Raw genomic sequence first — 17,481 nt, forward strand, 5'->3', positions numbered from 1 at the left:
TTGAAGTATCATGTCCTGTCTTATTCTTTCTGGGCAATTCCTATCATTCGTTTTGTGGTTTCCTTGGCAATGCACGCAATTTGGAGCATCCCAGCAAACTTCGCCTTCGTGATCCAACCCACATACAACGCATCTCGGTTTTGAACTCCTGCATGTCTTAACCCTGTGTCCAAACCTCCAACACCTAACACATAGTTTTACAGGAAAGATGTAGAAATCTACCTTCGCTACTATTCCGTAAATTGACACTTCTTCCGGAAGTTCTTGTCCTTCTATATATATTTTTATAGAATACGTTGGTACTAGCACACTTCTGCCTTCTATTTTGTTCATCTTGCAAATTCGCTCAACTTGAGTGACTTTCTTTTCCCAAGCATAGATGTTTTTCAAGATCTCGTCAGCTGTGATTGTTGGTGGAACGTTACGAATAACTCCTATCGTTTGTTTGAGCATATTTGGTATGTAGATGTTGAATTTGTAATTGTCTTTGAGTATTGTTGAGTTTAACAAAACTTCCGCGTCCCTTGGTTTGTTAAAAGAGATTCTGAACCTTCCATATCCCGCACTTTTGAGTTCCTTGTATTGTTTCACACCTGCATTGAACAACATTTTTGCTAACATCATGGGGTGAATCGGTTTGTCGTCTTTGTTTTGTCTCTCCATGAAAAATACTGTATGTGTAGTATTTTTTTCCCACGCGTTCGACCCAGAATTCGTGTTCTTATTTTTCCCTTTCCGCTTTTGTTCATTTTTATCGTCTGTCATCTGGCTGTCTTGTTGCTGTGTGTGTCATGTTTGTTCGTCTTGTTTGTGTGTGTGTTCTTTATCGTATCGTTTTCTGTGTTAGTGTGTAATGAATTTCACTGTTTCCGGCGTCCGCCATATTGGCATCCGCAAAATCGTCTGGGCCTACCTGTTTTCCGCCATTTTCTTTTGAGCGCCCCTTTTCTGTCTGAATGCGTTGTTTTTTCATTGAGTTTCCGTTTGTGTCTTTCTTCATCTAGCCTTCCTTGGAAAATCGAGTGGGACTCGATTCCTATGTCATTGTCCACATCACTGTTCATCCACTATTTACACCACTTTTTCTCACTTAACTCTAACTTTTATTTAAATTATCCTAACCAACACCACTTATGCAAATTTTCTGGAGAAAACTAGAAATAATGGAATGTATAAAAAAACGGGTATGATCAAGGGTATGATATGATATTTACACTATCGGCATCCGAAAAATGAAAAATTGAACTTTGAAATTATTCCAAGAAACAATTTCGTGTTCGCGGTTGAAAAAAAAAAACCAAGACTTAGCTTTTACTTTCCGCTCTGTCTACGTTGCTGGTTGAAAAATGGTGATTCTTGCTTTGTTTTTGCTGCTTTCGTGTTGGTTACTGCACAGCTGTGTAGAACAAGTTGAAATGCATCATCAAAGCCAGGGCTCCCCACATTTGGAGCTTTCTAAATGAAATTTATCATGGGGTATAACATCCCGAATCAGTTCTCTATTATGACAGCTTGCGAAAAAATTTTATCGCTGTATGCTACATATCGTATATGTATACAGAGATGATAAGTGAGAGACTTGCTCTTTCTCTTTAGGATTCAAAGCCTGCTATGCTGTAGGATCTGTCAAAGTTAACACCGTCGTGTGTCTTCTTCTTATTTTTACTTGGATTCGTCTATCTATTGAGAGCGTTTTCTGCAAACCCTGAGCGCTGGTAAGAAACATGATCTGGAGAGTTTGTGAGGACTACACTCATAGCGATCTGGAATAGCGTAGGAACACGGCTACCGACGACTAAGGACTACCGGGCGAAGATGGAAGACGAAGAACATCGAAGCACTTCGAGTTGACAGCGGTGCAACAAATCTGATAGCAAACGAACTGACGGAAATGTTAGCGAGGGCTTGCGATGCGTCGATGCCAAGGAAACTGGAGCCATTGAACAGATGACGCCCAAATTACTGGTGGAACGAATCTCTTGCCAATATTCGTGCTGCCTGTCTCAGAGCCAGGAAACGTTTTCAGAGGGCAAGGTCTGAAACGGTAACAGCGTAAGATAGTTTTCCGAGAAGCTAAATCGGCTTTTAAACGGGAGATAAAAGTCAGCAAGTCCAACTGATTAAAGCAGTTATGCCAAGAAGCTGATGCTGATTCATGGCAATGCTTATAGCACAGAAAAACAGACGTGTCACTAATAATACAATCAAAATCATCGTCACGGATGCATTATCGCTCAGTGCTAAAACCACTGTGTTTGGCCAAGCGGCAAGTAGATGGCGGTAGTGTGCGAACGTCAAACACAAGCAAATCCGATGGAAGCGTCATCGGTGGCCGATCGACCACCTTCAAAAAGTTCAATCTACCGTTAAAAAGGTAAACGATGGAACATGTGTTGAGTAAGACGTCTGTTTCTCTGTGCTTATAGCGTCGCAATAGCGAAGATCAGCGATCCAACGACGCCAGCGGAGATGTGTCCGGACAAGCTAAACTGAAGATCATCGTGGACGGTCTTTCTCGCAGCATGATTTTACGACGTGGCCGCCTACACCGTACGAAGATGAAGACCGAGTCACCATTGGTATGCAAAGGTATGCAAATCTCCAACGACGAGCTGTCATCAGTGGCGAAAGGTCTGAAGATGAAGAGAGCTCCGGGTCCGGATGGAATTCCTAACGTGGCTCTAAAAACTGCGATACTGGCGTTTCCAGATTTATTCAGGATAGAGATTCAGAAATGCCTAGCACAGTGGCGTTTCCCTAACCTCAATCTACCTGTGCACTGGGTTTAAATTTGAGAAATTGGTGTTCGGAAATGCATACAATAACTAGATTTTGATAAGTTTAAACGAGTCTCATAATTTTATTTACCATTTGAGCTGTCAAAATACCATAATTTTCATTTGTTGGGTCAGTGCACAGGATAAAGTTAAAGTTAAAGTAAAGTAAGTAAGATCCACAAAACTGGTGTTGCTGCCGAAACCAGGAAAATCGTCGGAGAATTTAGCATCGCATATGCCTGCTGGATACACTGGGGAAGCTTCTGGAAAGGATTATCCTTAATAGGCTGACGCAGTTCAGGGAAGGCGAGATCGGCTTGTCTGAAAAGCAGTTCGAATTCCGAAAAAGCAGATTGACGGTGGATGCAATCAAGGCGGTCGTTGAAGTTGCAGAGAAAGCATCCAAGAAAAAGAGGTGCGGCAATCGGTCCTGCACAGTAGTAATTATTGACGTCGAAAACGCGTTTAACGGCGCCAGCTGGGAGGCCATCGCTGAAACGCTGCATTGAATGCGGGTCCCTGGCTATTTGTGTAGAATCCTTAAGAGCTACTTCCAAACCGGATTCTGGTCTACGATACGACAGAAGTCGATTAGGGTTACTGCGGGTGTTCCACAAAACTCCATACTCGGCCCAATTCTGTGGAACGTTATGTTCAACGGGGTCGACTATTCCTACGCAAGGATCATGCCGAACGACGGTGGACCGAAAGGCAGCAGTAGGCGTCTTCTGGCGACCGTATCATACTCAATACTGAGGTACGGCGTTCTAGCATGAGGAGCTGCGCTCAAGACGAAACGTAATCGCAGGAAGTTGAATAGCGTGTTTCGTCTAATGGCCATTCGAGTGGCGAGTGCGTTATCGTTATCGCCGGGATGATTCTAATCTGCATAACCATAGCAGAGGACATCGAGTGCTACCAACAGAGAGGTACCAGAAATGCGAGGGAGACGGTGAGACTGGACATGGTGTTGTGGCAGCAGGAGTGGGACAATGCACATAATGGAAGGTGGACCCACCGGCTCATCCCCAATGTGTCGACGTGGGTGAACATGGAGTATGGAGAGGTGAACTTTCACCTCACTCAGTGCCTATCCGGACACGGCTGTTTCCGCCAATATCTGCACCAGTGTGGCCATGCGTCATCGCCATTCTGCCCGGCGTGTATCAACGTAGAGGAGACTCCAGAGCAAGTGTTATTCGATTGTCGGAGGTTTGCGGAAGCACGTAGAGGAATGCCTGCCCTAAGGGCGGACAACATCGCAGAACGAATGTGTCGCGATAAAGATACGTGGAATTCGGTAAGCAGAGTCGTGACGCAAATACTGTCAGAGCTGCAGCGTAGATGGAGAACGGATCAGCAAATAAGACTCGGCTCCTAGGAAAATCCAGCGAAGTGAGCTGTGTTTGGTTTCGGCTCGTTGAGGCGCCAGCGAACCGGAATTGTCGGACCGATCTCAGCACTCGAGCCAACCTGCTGAAGAAGAAAGAAGAAGGTGCTTCAGGTATGTAGGGCACCGCCAGTGCGGACGTAATCCACCACCGGAACTATCGGACCACCTCTGCAAACCAAAGACGAAGTCGGCGCAATGCTCGAAAGCGTCCCCTGCGATAGCCACCGGTAGTCACAATCAGTGCGGAGGTTTCCTTCACCGTTTCAGGACGCCGGGGAGTCAGGACCATTTCTGCAAAAGGTCGTAACCGTTAAAAGCCAGAGAGCAAAGTGCCTTTTTCTATTTCAGGCGACCAAATGAAAGATTCATGGGATCTTTGATAAATTTCACATGAAAGGAGGTTGTGATTTATTTTAAAATTAAAATTTCTAAATTATTTGAATAGATTTATGCAAAGAATGGTGACTAGTCGATAAATTAATCATATATCTTTAATTCGTGTTAAAAGTGGTATTACACACAAAAACAAAGCAGATATTGCACACTTTCATGCCCTGGCACGGAACAAATATTTTTTGAGATTTTTGTGGAATGCAATTCATCCTTCGCGTTTGTGTAGATATTAAAAGAGGCAGATATGTAAAGGTAAACATTGCGTGACATCTCTTACTGAAAATGAGAAATTGCAGTACTGGTCAGGGCACACACACATGCAGACATCCCCTCAATTCGTCGAGCTAAGTCGATTGGTATACAACACTATAAGTCTCCGAACCTTTTATCAAAAGTTCGGTTTCGGAATGATCCTATAGCCTTTACGTGTGCAATCAAACCTCCATGAGTCGATGTTCTATGACTCGATATGGACTCATGAAAGCAAATTATTCCATACTAATAAATATTGTCTGGGTTACTGTGACGGTCCCTCCAAAGAGCTTTCCAAGGATTTTTTATTCCACATCTCGTTATTTCCATGAGTCCATGGTCCCTTCCTTCAATATCGACTCATGGAGGTTTGACTGTACTTAGTATACGATACTGTCAGTATAGTATACGATACTAAAATCAAAAACTCCTCAAATTTGAGAAAATTTATTTAAGCTCTTGTAGTGGAATGTCTTCAACTGTCTAAGGCGAGTTTAGTTCTTTCCATTTAATTCCACCACGTTTTGTTATCGTTTCAGATACGTATTTCGACCTCAACTGTGAGGCCGTCTTCAGTGTGTCGTACATGACTCGACTTCGACATTCTCAACTGTTTCCGAAAATTTTATTGTACACCGCCCAATTTTATTGTATAATCGCCCGTAATACATTAATTAGTATTGTACCTCCAACTACCAAAAGTTAGATCAATACGATTTCCATGTTCTAAAAACTCAGATGTGAATATGTACATTATGTGGAAGATTATGATTTGAAAAATGTATTGGGGGTAACCACAAGTTGGGTGGTTTAATACCCGGAACATAGGCAATTAACTTTGATTGAACTGAAGATTTTCATACTAATGCATATCACGAACATAAGCATTCCATAAGCAACCTACTTTTGTCTATTTTCACAAATCACAAGTCTACCAGTAGAATGTGTGTTGGAACGATTCTGATCATTGGCCCATTGTGCAGTGATTGCCGAGTGAATACTACATCATGGCTATTTACCATCTGCAACTCTCTCGTCGTCGACGTCGTCGTCGTCGAGGTATTGTTTGCTTCATGTGGGTGCGCGATACAAAACAAGGATGGAACTCGATAGCGAAACCAAACAAGTACCACGTCTTCGTTGGTGGTAGGCATTTTCCACTGGTCAAAGTGAAACAATATTATCAACGCACTATCGCTACGCAAATTGTCGGAAAGAAGAGAATGAAAATCACTTACGTTGTTCCGATGAGGATTGCGGTTGACCTGATTGGGATGACTGTTTCAACAGCGGTTGCTTCTCCGACTCTCCGTCCATGGTGGTGATGCGGTCTACTATCCAGCGGGTTTCTGGTTTAATCCAAGAATTCTAGCAGACCTTGAAGAGCGCACTTGACTTTAATTTAGCTTCACTTACACTTGTTCTGCCTGCCCCACTCTTCCACTCTTTCGCTGTTGTTTCAGCCAAGTATTGCACTTACAGATAAAGATAAGAATGAAGCTTATAAATGTTTTTCATAATCCATTATTTGCACTTCACAATGGTCAAAAATACAAAATATCGCGACAAAATAGACAATGTAATGTGTCAACCCTGGAACTTAGATTAAATTTTTGTTAGGGTGTTTTTCAGTTTTGATTCATAATCCCATATTGTTGAATTACCAAAAAATACACTTATTAATCCATCTAGTCGGAATTATTCCTTCCCGCGTTTAAAAAAAAGTGTTTTAATCATGACCCCGTCTATTTTCGATAGACAGGATCTTCCGTCGAATGCAACTAAGGTTCTGCTCGGGTTATACTGCCCATGATCGCATATTTGTAACATTTGCATTTTTGTCGATTTTGAGGTATAAGCTCATGAATCATCTCCAAATTGTTAGTTCTTCCAGCTGACCAGGTGAAATAAGAAAGTTTGTTCCAAAAAACTTGAAAAAACTACCAAGTTGTTTTGTAACATTAAACAAAGTGATCGCATAACCGTAACACCAGAAAACTTTATTGCTAGTACGCCATGTGCTGTGTGCAAAAAAATTCGAAATTAGTTTGCATTCAAATACCAAGTAATGGAAATGTTTCTACCGAAGATTCATAAAGTTTTTGTGCAATTTTTTGGTAATTTTTAGAAAATCATTGAGATTTGCATACTTATGCATATTAGAAACTTCATCGTTCCATTTCTCCCATGCCTACTTTTGTCGATTGTTACAAATATGCGAAAATAGGCAGTATATGTAGGTGTTGAAAAAGTGAGTTCATTGCGCACATGCATACATACATGCGCAATCAAGAACAACACCACAATATTAGTCAATCTGAGACGAATTGAGTACATACCCTATAAACAGTTGGTGTACGAGAAAGGCAAAATTAACCGAAAAAAGACTCTGGAACAATATAATCACAGTCAATTTTTATGTAGAAGAATGACAACATTAATAGCAATATAAAATACAAGCAACAATTTTACAAAAAAAAATACCAGTTACTGATTCTTGAAAAAAGTGTGGGATATGATTTGTTCCATAGTCACGAATTACGATTATTAAGGACTACTAAATTTATTGTAAAATTTGTGGACACTTTTACGATGACAGAGTTTCTTTTCCGGCCAAGGTAGCTGTAAAGTATCATCAAATTTCGCACCTTCCAACTTTTATCCGAATATTTCAACAACAAAAAGCATTATTTAGCACATCTTTTTGGCCTCATTGGGAAGCTTATGTTATCATTATGTATAAAAATAGTAAAACTATTGAAAACAATCAAGTAACTATTGATTTACAATCAAAAGCTTTTCTGTTTTCCGTTCATTTTAGCTATGCCAAATAAATTTTGTTCTAGCGTTTTACTTAAAGATGATTCCTTCCTATTGAAATCATCGAAAAAAGTCGTGATAGGAAAGGGTTGATGCTTTGTTGAAAGGTAACATTGTAATATACAAATATTCATATTTTATATTTTTACTAACAAAAAAGCAACTTGTAGATAAACATTCGTTTTATTGAATTGCTTCATGTTGTTACAATGTTAAACATAAGTACAGTGTCGAACAAAACAATAAAACCGGAAGTCGTTTTTTATACAAAATGACCAACTTTGGAGGGCTGTAGTTAGCCAATCAAACTGACATTTTGGCTCCCCGGGGGAATTCACCTGAATTTGCCTCAGCCGAGGATACACATTTTTCGGACCACACAGTTCGAACTTACAGACCTCTGAAAGGACAAAAAATAGGACCAACTCCAGCATCTCTAAAACTAAGAAAAAGACAATAAACTTATTCACTATATGTCAAAAGATATTGGCAAGTAATTATCATTGGGCTGGTGGTCATGACTCAGTTCTCACGTTCTGACCCTGAAAAATTAACGCAAAGTGGTAGTCCTATTTTTTGCCCTTTCAGAGGTCTGTAAGTTCAAAGTCCGTAAAATTCGAACCCTCGGTTGAGGCAATTTAAGGTCAATTCCCCGGGCAGCTTAAATTTCAGCTCGACTGTCCAAATACAAGCCGATATACAGCCCTCCAAAGTTGGTCATTCTGTAAAAAAAACGGCCTCTGGTCTTATAATTTTGTCCGACACTGTAACCACAGTGCTGTATTGACGATTAAAGGTTGCATGAAGAAGAAGAAGTCGAAGGATGATATCTGAAAAATATTGCACGGGGAAGCATACGGGAAGTTTTTTAAAATTCTTCTCAAAAATTCTAGGAGCAATTTAATTAAAAACGGTTTGTAGTACGGGGTTGGACTTTCCTTCTACTGCAATTTTTCGATTTCAAATTTTATTTTTTGATATCATACTATCATATCATATCATATCATAAGAATAGTCCAACCCCGTATTGCTTTCCGTTTTTAATTAAACCGCTTCTAGAATTTTTGAGAATAGTTTTAAAAAAATGTCCGTGTGCTTCCCCGTGCAATATTTTTCTAATATCATCCTTCGACTGCTTCTTCTTCATGCAACCTTTAATCGCCAATTACTGTTCCTGTTCTTTATCTCTTCTTCTGTTTCTTCATTGATATTACATCCTCCACTGGGACATTGCCTCCTCGCAACTTAAGTTTTCAAGTAGAAAACGAAATACGTATATGTTGATACAAAGTGATTATAGTGGAAGTAAATGGAATAGTGAAGTCTTTTAATTCTGTAACATTTCCCCTAAGACGCTCAATAATAATTAAAGATTGTAGAGCTTACTATTTTTGTCGCAATATTTTGCTTATCGTTCCATTGTTCATTATGCCCCCGGAAGATTGCCAACCACAGAAAATTCTACGTCAAAATTGCACAACGTAGACCATGTTGTAAATCGAAATTTTGAACGTTCCTTCATATTTTTCCCATTGAAATATACAAGTATTTCACGAGACTCCAACCACTTTTCTATTAAACTTATGACGAACAATGGAAATTACTGCACGAAACTGCACCACCATTTAAAAATCACCTCTCCTTTCGCCAGTATTGCTTTTTTCTTTTTCGCACCAAATCTCAGATCGCGGATTAGGAATCAACTTGTATCAAACGCGTAACCGGTTTTAAAACCAATCAGCACTAAAGCTGACCAAAACTACTCCGAAAATCGATTAATTTACAGGGTAATTTTAGTTTTTTTTACAATGGACGCACTACTAAGCTAAAGATAAACGAATGAATCATCGTGAGAAAGAAACAAACGGACTGCGCTAGCTCGAAACGATGACAGAAGTAGAGCAGACAGCAGAAACTGCATCCAATGATGGCGAAAAAGGGAACGAAAAAGCCGAACCGTCAAGGCGGAGCAAAGCAAAACGTCAAAACCAAGGGGTCCGAAATTGAAAAATATGCACGGTAATCAAGATCTACCCAGCGGTATGGGTTGATTAATGATTCTTATGAGTGCTGATGATTATCACGATCATCAAAACGGCTCAGATCTCTCTAATTGTTTTCGAGTTTTGACATCAAAACAAGAAGCAGTCGAAAAAAGAATCTGCTGCAAACAAGCCAAAGGTAAGCGATACTTCGCAAACTGTGTTTAGAAAGTTTGTCATAAAATTCTTGTATTTCAGTTTTGCTGCATAATTTTAAGCCTTCTACAATACCACCGAAATATACGTACAAGTCGAAGAAATTGACAGTCAACAATCAGTTAACCTAGAGTCCACCGTATTTATCACCTTTCTCTGCGGACTTAGAGCTGCACTGCTTCCAAGATGTCGATGCGCCCGGATGACCACCGTCGCAAGTGGGATCGCAAGGAATACGAACGCATAGCTCAGGAACGGCTATTGGCCAAAACATCGACCGCCACTGAAGATGGTAAGTGAATTTTCTGTTTCGGATGGGAATGTTGCATGATCTTGGCTTTAGCAGGGATGATACTGATCTTTTAATTCAATTTAGCTTTTTTCAATAACTCATTATAATAGCTGGATTTTGAAAGCGTTGTGTGGTAGAATTGGAGCACAAATAAAAACTAATCAAAAGAGTACTGTTCCTAAGCTTCGCCCTGATAATTCTCTAATGAAAAGTATTGCCCAAATGAGTGACGATGTCCAAGAGCTTGTCTCGAATAACCATTTGGTACCCTATGTCGTACAAACCATGGTTCTTTACAAATCCTCAGAATGTAAGAGAACCGAATTGTTTTTTTTTTTAGAATTTGGTCTGTAAAATCAACCTTGATCTAACCATAGTTTTTTTTTAATTTGTAATAATTCAGGGATAACTCACCGTTAATAGATGATACTAATATTACAGAACCGGTCACAAAGGAACTGCTCAAGCAGCGTGAGTACAAGGTTGACTTGGACTCGAAGCTGGGCAAGAGTATGGTCATTAACAAGAGCACCCCGTCGTCGCAATCCGGCGGGTACTACTGCAATGTGTGCGATTGCGTCGTAAAGGATTCGATCAACTTCCTGGACCACATCAACGGCAAGAAGCACCAGCGCAATCTGGGCATGTCGATGAAGGTGGAGCGGAGCTCGCTGGACCAGGTCAAGGAACGGTTCAAAATCAACAAAAAGAAAACCGAGGAGAAGAAGAAAGATTACGAGCTGGAGAGCCGGGTCAAGGAAGCCAAAGAGGAAGAGGAGCGCTACCGAGAGTACAAGCGCGAAAAGAGGAAAGAGCGCAAGAGGAAGATTGAGGAAGTGGACGAAAGTGAGGCAGGCACATCCGAACTAGCTGCCGTCATGGGTTTCGCTGGATTCGGTGCCAAGAAGAAAAATTAGGATTGTATTATTATTTCGAAGGAATAGTATTGTTCTGGCTACTCAATTGTTTATTACACACAGTTAGAGTGAGGGTACTAAAGAACATATCTGGTTACAATCTCTCAAGAAATGCGCTTGTTCAATCAACTCCTGTAACAGAAACTGCGTATCCCATGCATGTGGTACTTGCCAGATTTGCATACATTTGAGTCGTAAATTCCGTTGGCTAAAGCGGACAATGGAAACGTGTACGAACATAAACGTCCTAACAAGTAGAGCAACAACACAGCTACTGACAGAAAGTAAATTTCTAAAGTGTTTTCACTTAAGTTTATCTTTAGAATCATAACTTATTGTGGTAGATATTATGGCAAAACCATTACAACGCGAGTATGTATAGATAAATATATATAATTAACTATCCAAGAGCGTATTTTTTTTTACTTGGTGACGATCTTGTTTAATACATTTTTAATACATTGTTTACGGCTCTGTTTATTTTCGTGTTCATGACATATTTAAAATTTTAAAATTTAGTTCAATCAAAGTTGAATGCCTATTTCCCGGGTATTAGACCACCCGACTTAGACATTCATTTGCAATTTTCTGAAAACTCAGATGTGAATATGCACATTATGTGGAAGATTTAGATTTGAAAAATGATTTTAACCAACTACGCTACGAACGACTTCCGTCGGCCTTCGCAATTTAGCGAATGAGCCCGAGATTCCCAAATCGGACGCATTTTCAAAGCACTAACAATCTATTTCCCAAACCAATCAGTGCGGATCGGACTAGTCATCAATACGTCAAAGACAAAGTACATGATAGAAAGAGATTCAAGAGAGGACAATGTAAGCCATCCACCATGAGTTTGTATCGGTGGCGACAAAAATGAAGGTGGTTGAAGAATTCGTGTACTCGTGGCTCACTGGTGACCTTCGATATGGATGGAATTTAAATATCTTACAATCTAAGGTAGCACGCCACACGTTTAGATGGAATTCACAACAATCTTCTTCTTCTTATTGGCATTACGTCCCCACACTGGGACAGAGCCGCGTCGCATCTTAGTGTTCATTAAGCACTTCCACAGTTATTAACTGCGAGGTTTCTAAGCCATTTTACCATTTTTGCATTCGTATATCATGAGGCTAGCACGATGATATTTTTATGCCCAGAGAAGCCGAGACAATTTCCAAACTGAAAATTGCCTAGACCGGCACCGGGAATCGAACCCAGCCACCCTTGGCATGCTCTTGCTTTATCCAGTTTTCTGCGAACGGTGATGGCTGCCAGCTTGCCTGCGGATTAGACTAAATTCACTTCATCAGCACCTTTTTGTATTGCACATTGGTCAGAATGCTCGGTACGGTGGGTGCAGTTGACCTCCGTCGATCAGAGACTAACTCGCAGGCAAGCTGGCGGCCATTACCGCTCGCGGAAAACTGAATAGCCGTGCATCTTACCGCTAGGCTAAGGCGGACGGTAAGTAGAGGAGGCGAATGAACCACGAGTTGCATTAGCTGATGGGAGAAACATCCATCGTTCACACCGCGGAAATCGTACAACTGCGGCGGGTCGGACACGTAGCCAGAATGTCGGATAGATAATAGATAATCCGGTGCGTGCGGGCAGTGCGTTCGTCAAATTTACTTGACGCCAGACGCTTGCTTGAAAAATCGTGGACTAACACGACGAACAGCATAATGCAGCGTACACAGTAGATGCCTCTGGTACACACCAGTCAAGCAGTTTGACCAACATTGACTCCACCTCTCGTTTAGTCAAGCATGCACCATGTTCCACCAACTGCGGCGCAAACACTCAATTTATTCGACCAACAACATCACACACGAACGACCGAAGCGCCAACTTAAACACTAATGGGCCAAACACAATTGATACGTTTGCGTGCGTTTTGACAGTTTTCCCATGGGAAAACTGTCAAAACGCACGCAAACGTATCAATTGTGTTTGGCCCATAACCATTAAAGCCTTTAAGGCTACCTTAAGGTAGCCTCACACCTCGGGAATTTGGTTCGCGGATTTTTTCCCCATGCATTTTTGCATATGCGATGTTTTCGGAATTTAGACACGGAAAATCAAAATCCCGGCCCCATTTAAAATACACGGGGCTCAAAATCCGCTGGAAAATTTTCCCGAGGTGTGAGGCAGCCTTTACCTCCTTTAGTAGCCTTTAAGGCTACCTTACACCTCGGGAAAATTTTCCGCCGGATTTTGGTTCCCGTGCATTTTAAATGGGGCCGGAATTTTGATTTTCTGTGGCCAAATCCCGAAAACATCGCATATGCAAAAATGGATGGGAAAAACAATCCGCGGACCAGATTCCCGAGGAGTACACGGTTAAAAAAAAGTACCTAATATTAGGTACTTTTCATTCAAATCGGGGGTTCAGTGTGGGAACCCAAAATTAAGTAATTTTTTCTTGGAATTAAGTGAAATTCACTTAATATTACGCAAAATATACTTAATTTTAAATAGAAACTAACCAAAAGTTATGTAAATTTCACTCAACTTTTGAAAACATGAGATTACTCAACGTTGGGTTCCCACACTTTAATGACCTTGCTCTTCATTTTATGACAACAAAGGGAAGAGGAAGGGAGATTCAAGATAAAAAGTACCTAAAATTAGGTACTTTTTTCTAACCGTGTACACGGTTGGAAAAAAGTACCTAATATTAGGTACTTTTCACTCAAATCGGGGGTTCAGTGTGGGAACCCAAAATTAAGTAATTTTTTCTCGAAATTAAGTGAAATTCACTTAATATTAAGTAAAATATACTTAATTTTAAATAGAAACTATCCAAAAGTTAGGTAAATTTCACTCAACTTTTGTAAACATGAGATTACTCAACGTTGGGTTCCCACACTTTAATGCCCTTGTTGAGTGGTTTTGCTCTTCATTTTATGACAACAAAGGGAAGAGGGAAGGAGATGCAAGAGAAAAAAAGTACCTAAAATTAGGTACTTTTTTCTAACCGTGTAGGTAGCCTTTATCCCCTTTATCGCTCGCGGAAAACTGGATTGCTTTCCCTTTTCCGCTGAGAGGCTTGTCCTCCTTAAATGCCAAGTCATTTCGATTCACTTTCGCCGGTGTTGAACTTAATCTAGAATTAAAAAAACACCTAAATAAGGGTCTGTCTCATTTGGAGAATTAAACTTAAAAGTGACAGTTCGAAAATTAAAAAATCACCCCGTTATAAGAATGGCTGGTGCTACCCAGCAATTCCAATAGGACATCGATGGAAAATGATTCGATATCTGTCAAAAGTAATCTTGCTCTGCGAGCAGGGTTATTTGATAATTATTGAAATGTCACTTTTAAGTTTAATTTCAGTTTAATTATTGTCAGATTTTCTGGATATGATACACTGCGCGGCGTTTGTAATGTTCCCAAATGGGTACTTGCACAATACTTCACGCGGCGAATGACTGTCGAAAGGTACGGCCGCGCCAAACGATACACCGCAATGCTATTCACCCATAAGAATCAAGTAAACGGGGTACAGAAAGCGCGGCGGTACCTTTCATGAAGGGTTCGCCGCGTGCAATTTTGAGAAAATCAGGCAATATCCAATTGAGACAGACCCTAAAGTTTAAAAAAAAAATATTCACTTTCGCGTAGATTCAAATGAGCGTGTTTGGTAAAATATCGATTTTTTTTATTAAACCGGACATCCCCAGTGCGTTCAGATATAAACAAAACTTTGGCGCCAACGAGTGAGCAGATGTGACAAAATTCGCAAAATTCGATTCAATCGTGTCGGTTAGTGGGTGCCGGAGTGTATTTTCGATTTTATTTTTAAATTTTGCATTAATATCATAGATCTGTAAAGTGTAAACATGGAGTTTTCTCCACGCCGTGCTCGACTTAATCCGGAAGTTGATTCGAGTTTAGATGAGATGCTGGAATGGTTGATTCCACACAACGTTGCACTGTACGCGATTCCACCAATGGTAGATCTATCTATTACTGAGCTACAAGCGTTGGCCCTGGAACGATTGAAGGTACTTCGCATATTGGAACAAGCCACCAACAAGAATATGTCATTAATGTCGGAAGAGGACCGTGAAACGGTATTAAATGAGATGACCCATGGCGGACTTAAGCACTATGTAAGATTATGCCAGGGGAACCACTCCAACGAACAGGATATTTCAGCCAGGAGAAAGGATTATTTGTCGCATTTTATTCTGCGATTTGCTTATTGCAGTACGGAGGAATTGAGACGGTAATACGCTTAATCATTAAATTCATAACTTGCACTAATGGATGATCGAAAACAGAATATTGGAGCGCAAACTGTTTTGTGACACAAAACATTTTAATGACAAATACCCTACTAATGACGGTACTATCTTACAGGTGGTTCATAACTCGTGAAATGGAACTATTTCGATTGAAATTTGCGGGACTTTCGCAGCAGGATGTACAAGACTTTGTACAGGGTTACGAAATGAAATACACTCCGTTGAACTCAGAACAGAAGGCGGATATTCAGGACGATCTCTACGATAGTACATTTCAAAGCACCGAGGAACTAGAGTCCATGGATTTCTATAAGGTGCACTTTACGGAAGTTCTTGATTTGGTTAGTAGTCGCAGGTGTTACGTTAAGGAAGGTTTTGCTTATGTGAGTGCAGGTGATTTCGTATCGATTATCGCCAATAAGCACCAGCAACTGTTGGAAGATGGGTTACAGGCCCATCTACGACTACTCCCGGAGGTGGAGAACGACGAACGATTCACAATGATACTTAAAGAATTGCATACCTCCTACACAGGCAAAGATTATAGGGTCGCCAAATCCGGACAAGTTCCAATTGAAAGCTTGGATCAATTGTCGAAGAAATCTTACCCTCTTTGTATGCGTTACTGTCACGATACATTGCGGTCAACGCACCATCTAAGACACGTAGGACGTCTTCAGTATGGATTGTACTTGAAAGCCATTGGGGTGACTATGGAGGATTCTTTGCGGTTCTGGCGAGAGGAGTTTACCCGGGGAAAAGTTACGTTGGAGAAGTTTGAAAAGGAGCACGCCTACAATATTAGACACAATTACGGAAAAGAGGGCTCTCGTATCAATTACGCTGCCCATAACTGTATGAAAATCATAACAACGAGCGTGGGACCTCAGGAAGTTCATGGTTGCCCATTCAAATTATGGGATTCTTCAGTACTAAAAACGCAGTTAAGTTCTTTCGGTTTGAGTGCGGCACATGTCGAAGAAGTTGATAGCTTTGCCAGCCGAGGTCATTATCAGATTGCTTGCGGAAAATATTTTGAAATTTCGCATAATACCAAACTAGATGAGGGCATCGTTCATCCCAACCAGTACTTTGAGCTTAGTCAGATAAAAATGGGAGCTCGGGCACCAAAAGTCAAATCGAGCCAGGGATCACACGGCGTCACTAAGTTCGAGAGCCAGGACTCAATTCCGTTGGTTCACGGCATGGATGAAACTGCCAAATTAGATGAAGAAGACGACAACGAGTTGTGGGAGTTGATGCAAACCAACGATGCGGAAATCAAGGAGAAGAAAAGTGAACAAAAAAGCCCTCTGTTAGCAGCCGGTACAAAAAAGAATGCGCATCCGGGAGTTAAAACGTTGGACTATTGGGAAGGCGAGGATGATTTTGATGCATCTCAGGTAAATATGGAAGTTTAGATTTTACTGCTGATTACCCTCTAGAAATATAAAATGTGCTGTAATTCAACTTTGATATTCCATTGTGAAAGAACTTCATTAGCTGCGCATGGTTTGTTTTAGGAGATATTTCGGCACGAGCGCAGTTAAAAGTTGATGATATGGATCCAAAAGTTTCTCCTATACCGACATTTCTTAATCGCTTATCCGTGCTGGTTGAATATCGTTGTTTTATAAGTAATTAGGTATTCCGTATCTTTCTTACGCTAGATAAACAACATACGGTATATGGCGCAAACCTCAAACCATAGCCTGATATGCTACGGTTGAGCACATTTATTGTTGTAGAACTTCATATTTTGAAGGCTTGAATGATTGATTTTTGTATGCATGTTTACTAAATTATTATAATGACACTCCACTTGAATATATTTAAAAGTGGTAGCACGCCTGTAGGGTTAGGCGGGGCAAGATGGGTCACGGGGTAAGATGGGTCAGAGCCGTTTTTGAGCATCGTATACATTTTAATGTAAAGATTATGACTTTGTAGGAGGAATAATTTGGTTCTACTTTATTGTCACTCGATTTGATGATAAAATTTTATTTTGGTAGAGTATGGCAAGGTAAAATATTTTTCAGCGTTGTTTCTTATGCGAAACACACTTTCTATCAAACGTGTAATCTCGTCGAGCAATCTAAAATTTAAACATTTTTAGTAATATACCGTCGTCGGGGGTGACAATGGGTCAAATGGGGGTGAGAATGGGTCACTGTTTCAAC

General features: G+C 40.6%; 3 protein-coding genes across 7 annotated transcripts in view; 2 read left to right on the forward strand and 1 right to left on the reverse strand.

Moving 5' to 3' along the window:
* The window catches only part of LOC134203063 (type 1 phosphatidylinositol 4,5-bisphosphate 4-phosphatase-like), a 36,988-nt gene extending 27,468 nt beyond the window's left edge, over positions 1-9,520 (reverse strand). The window contains exons 1-2 of one of the 5 annotated variants that reach the window (XM_062678044.1): positions 9,272-9,520; positions 6,054-6,192 (exon numbers count right to left, since the gene is read on the reverse strand). In XM_062678044.1, coding sequence (XP_062534028.1) covers positions 6,054-6,132 — 79 coding nt within the window. In that variant the 5' untranslated portion in view covers positions 6,133-6,192; positions 9,272-9,520. Of the gene's footprint in view, positions 1-6,053; positions 6,316-9,227 lie in introns of all 5 variants that reach the window. The other 4 variants (XM_062678040.1, XM_062678043.1, XM_062678042.1 and 1 more) reach the window with 4 other exon arrangements.
* A 169-nt stretch (positions 9,521-9,689) lies between these two features.
* On the forward strand, positions 9,690-11,450 carry LOC134203064 (zinc finger matrin-type protein 2-like). Its single transcript, XM_062678045.1, has 3 exons — positions 9,690-9,816; positions 9,876-10,125; positions 10,567-11,450. Exons 2-3 carry the CDS (start codon positions 10,020-10,022, stop codon positions 11,040-11,042), a joined length of 582 nt encoding a protein of 193 aa, XP_062534029.1. The 5' UTR covers positions 9,690-9,816; positions 9,876-10,019; the 3' UTR covers positions 11,043-11,450.
* Positions 11,451-14,735: 3,285 nt separating this feature from the next.
* Positions 14,736-16,766, forward strand: LOC134203070 (DNA primase large subunit-like). The gene is made up of 2 exons (XM_062678050.1): positions 14,736-15,282; positions 15,417-16,766. Exons 1-2 carry the CDS (start codon positions 14,894-14,896, stop codon positions 16,720-16,722), a joined length of 1,695 nt encoding a protein of 564 aa, XP_062534034.1. The 5' UTR covers positions 14,736-14,893; the 3' UTR covers positions 16,723-16,766.
* The last annotated feature ends 715 nt before the right edge of the window (positions 16,767-17,481 follow it).

This window comes from Armigeres subalbatus, unplaced genomic scaffold, assembly GCF_024139115.2.
Source record: "Armigeres subalbatus isolate Guangzhou_Male unplaced genomic scaffold, GZ_Asu_2 Contig163, whole genome shotgun sequence".
NCBI classification, from domain to species: Eukaryota; Metazoa; Arthropoda; class Insecta; order Diptera; family Culicidae; genus Armigeres; species Armigeres subalbatus.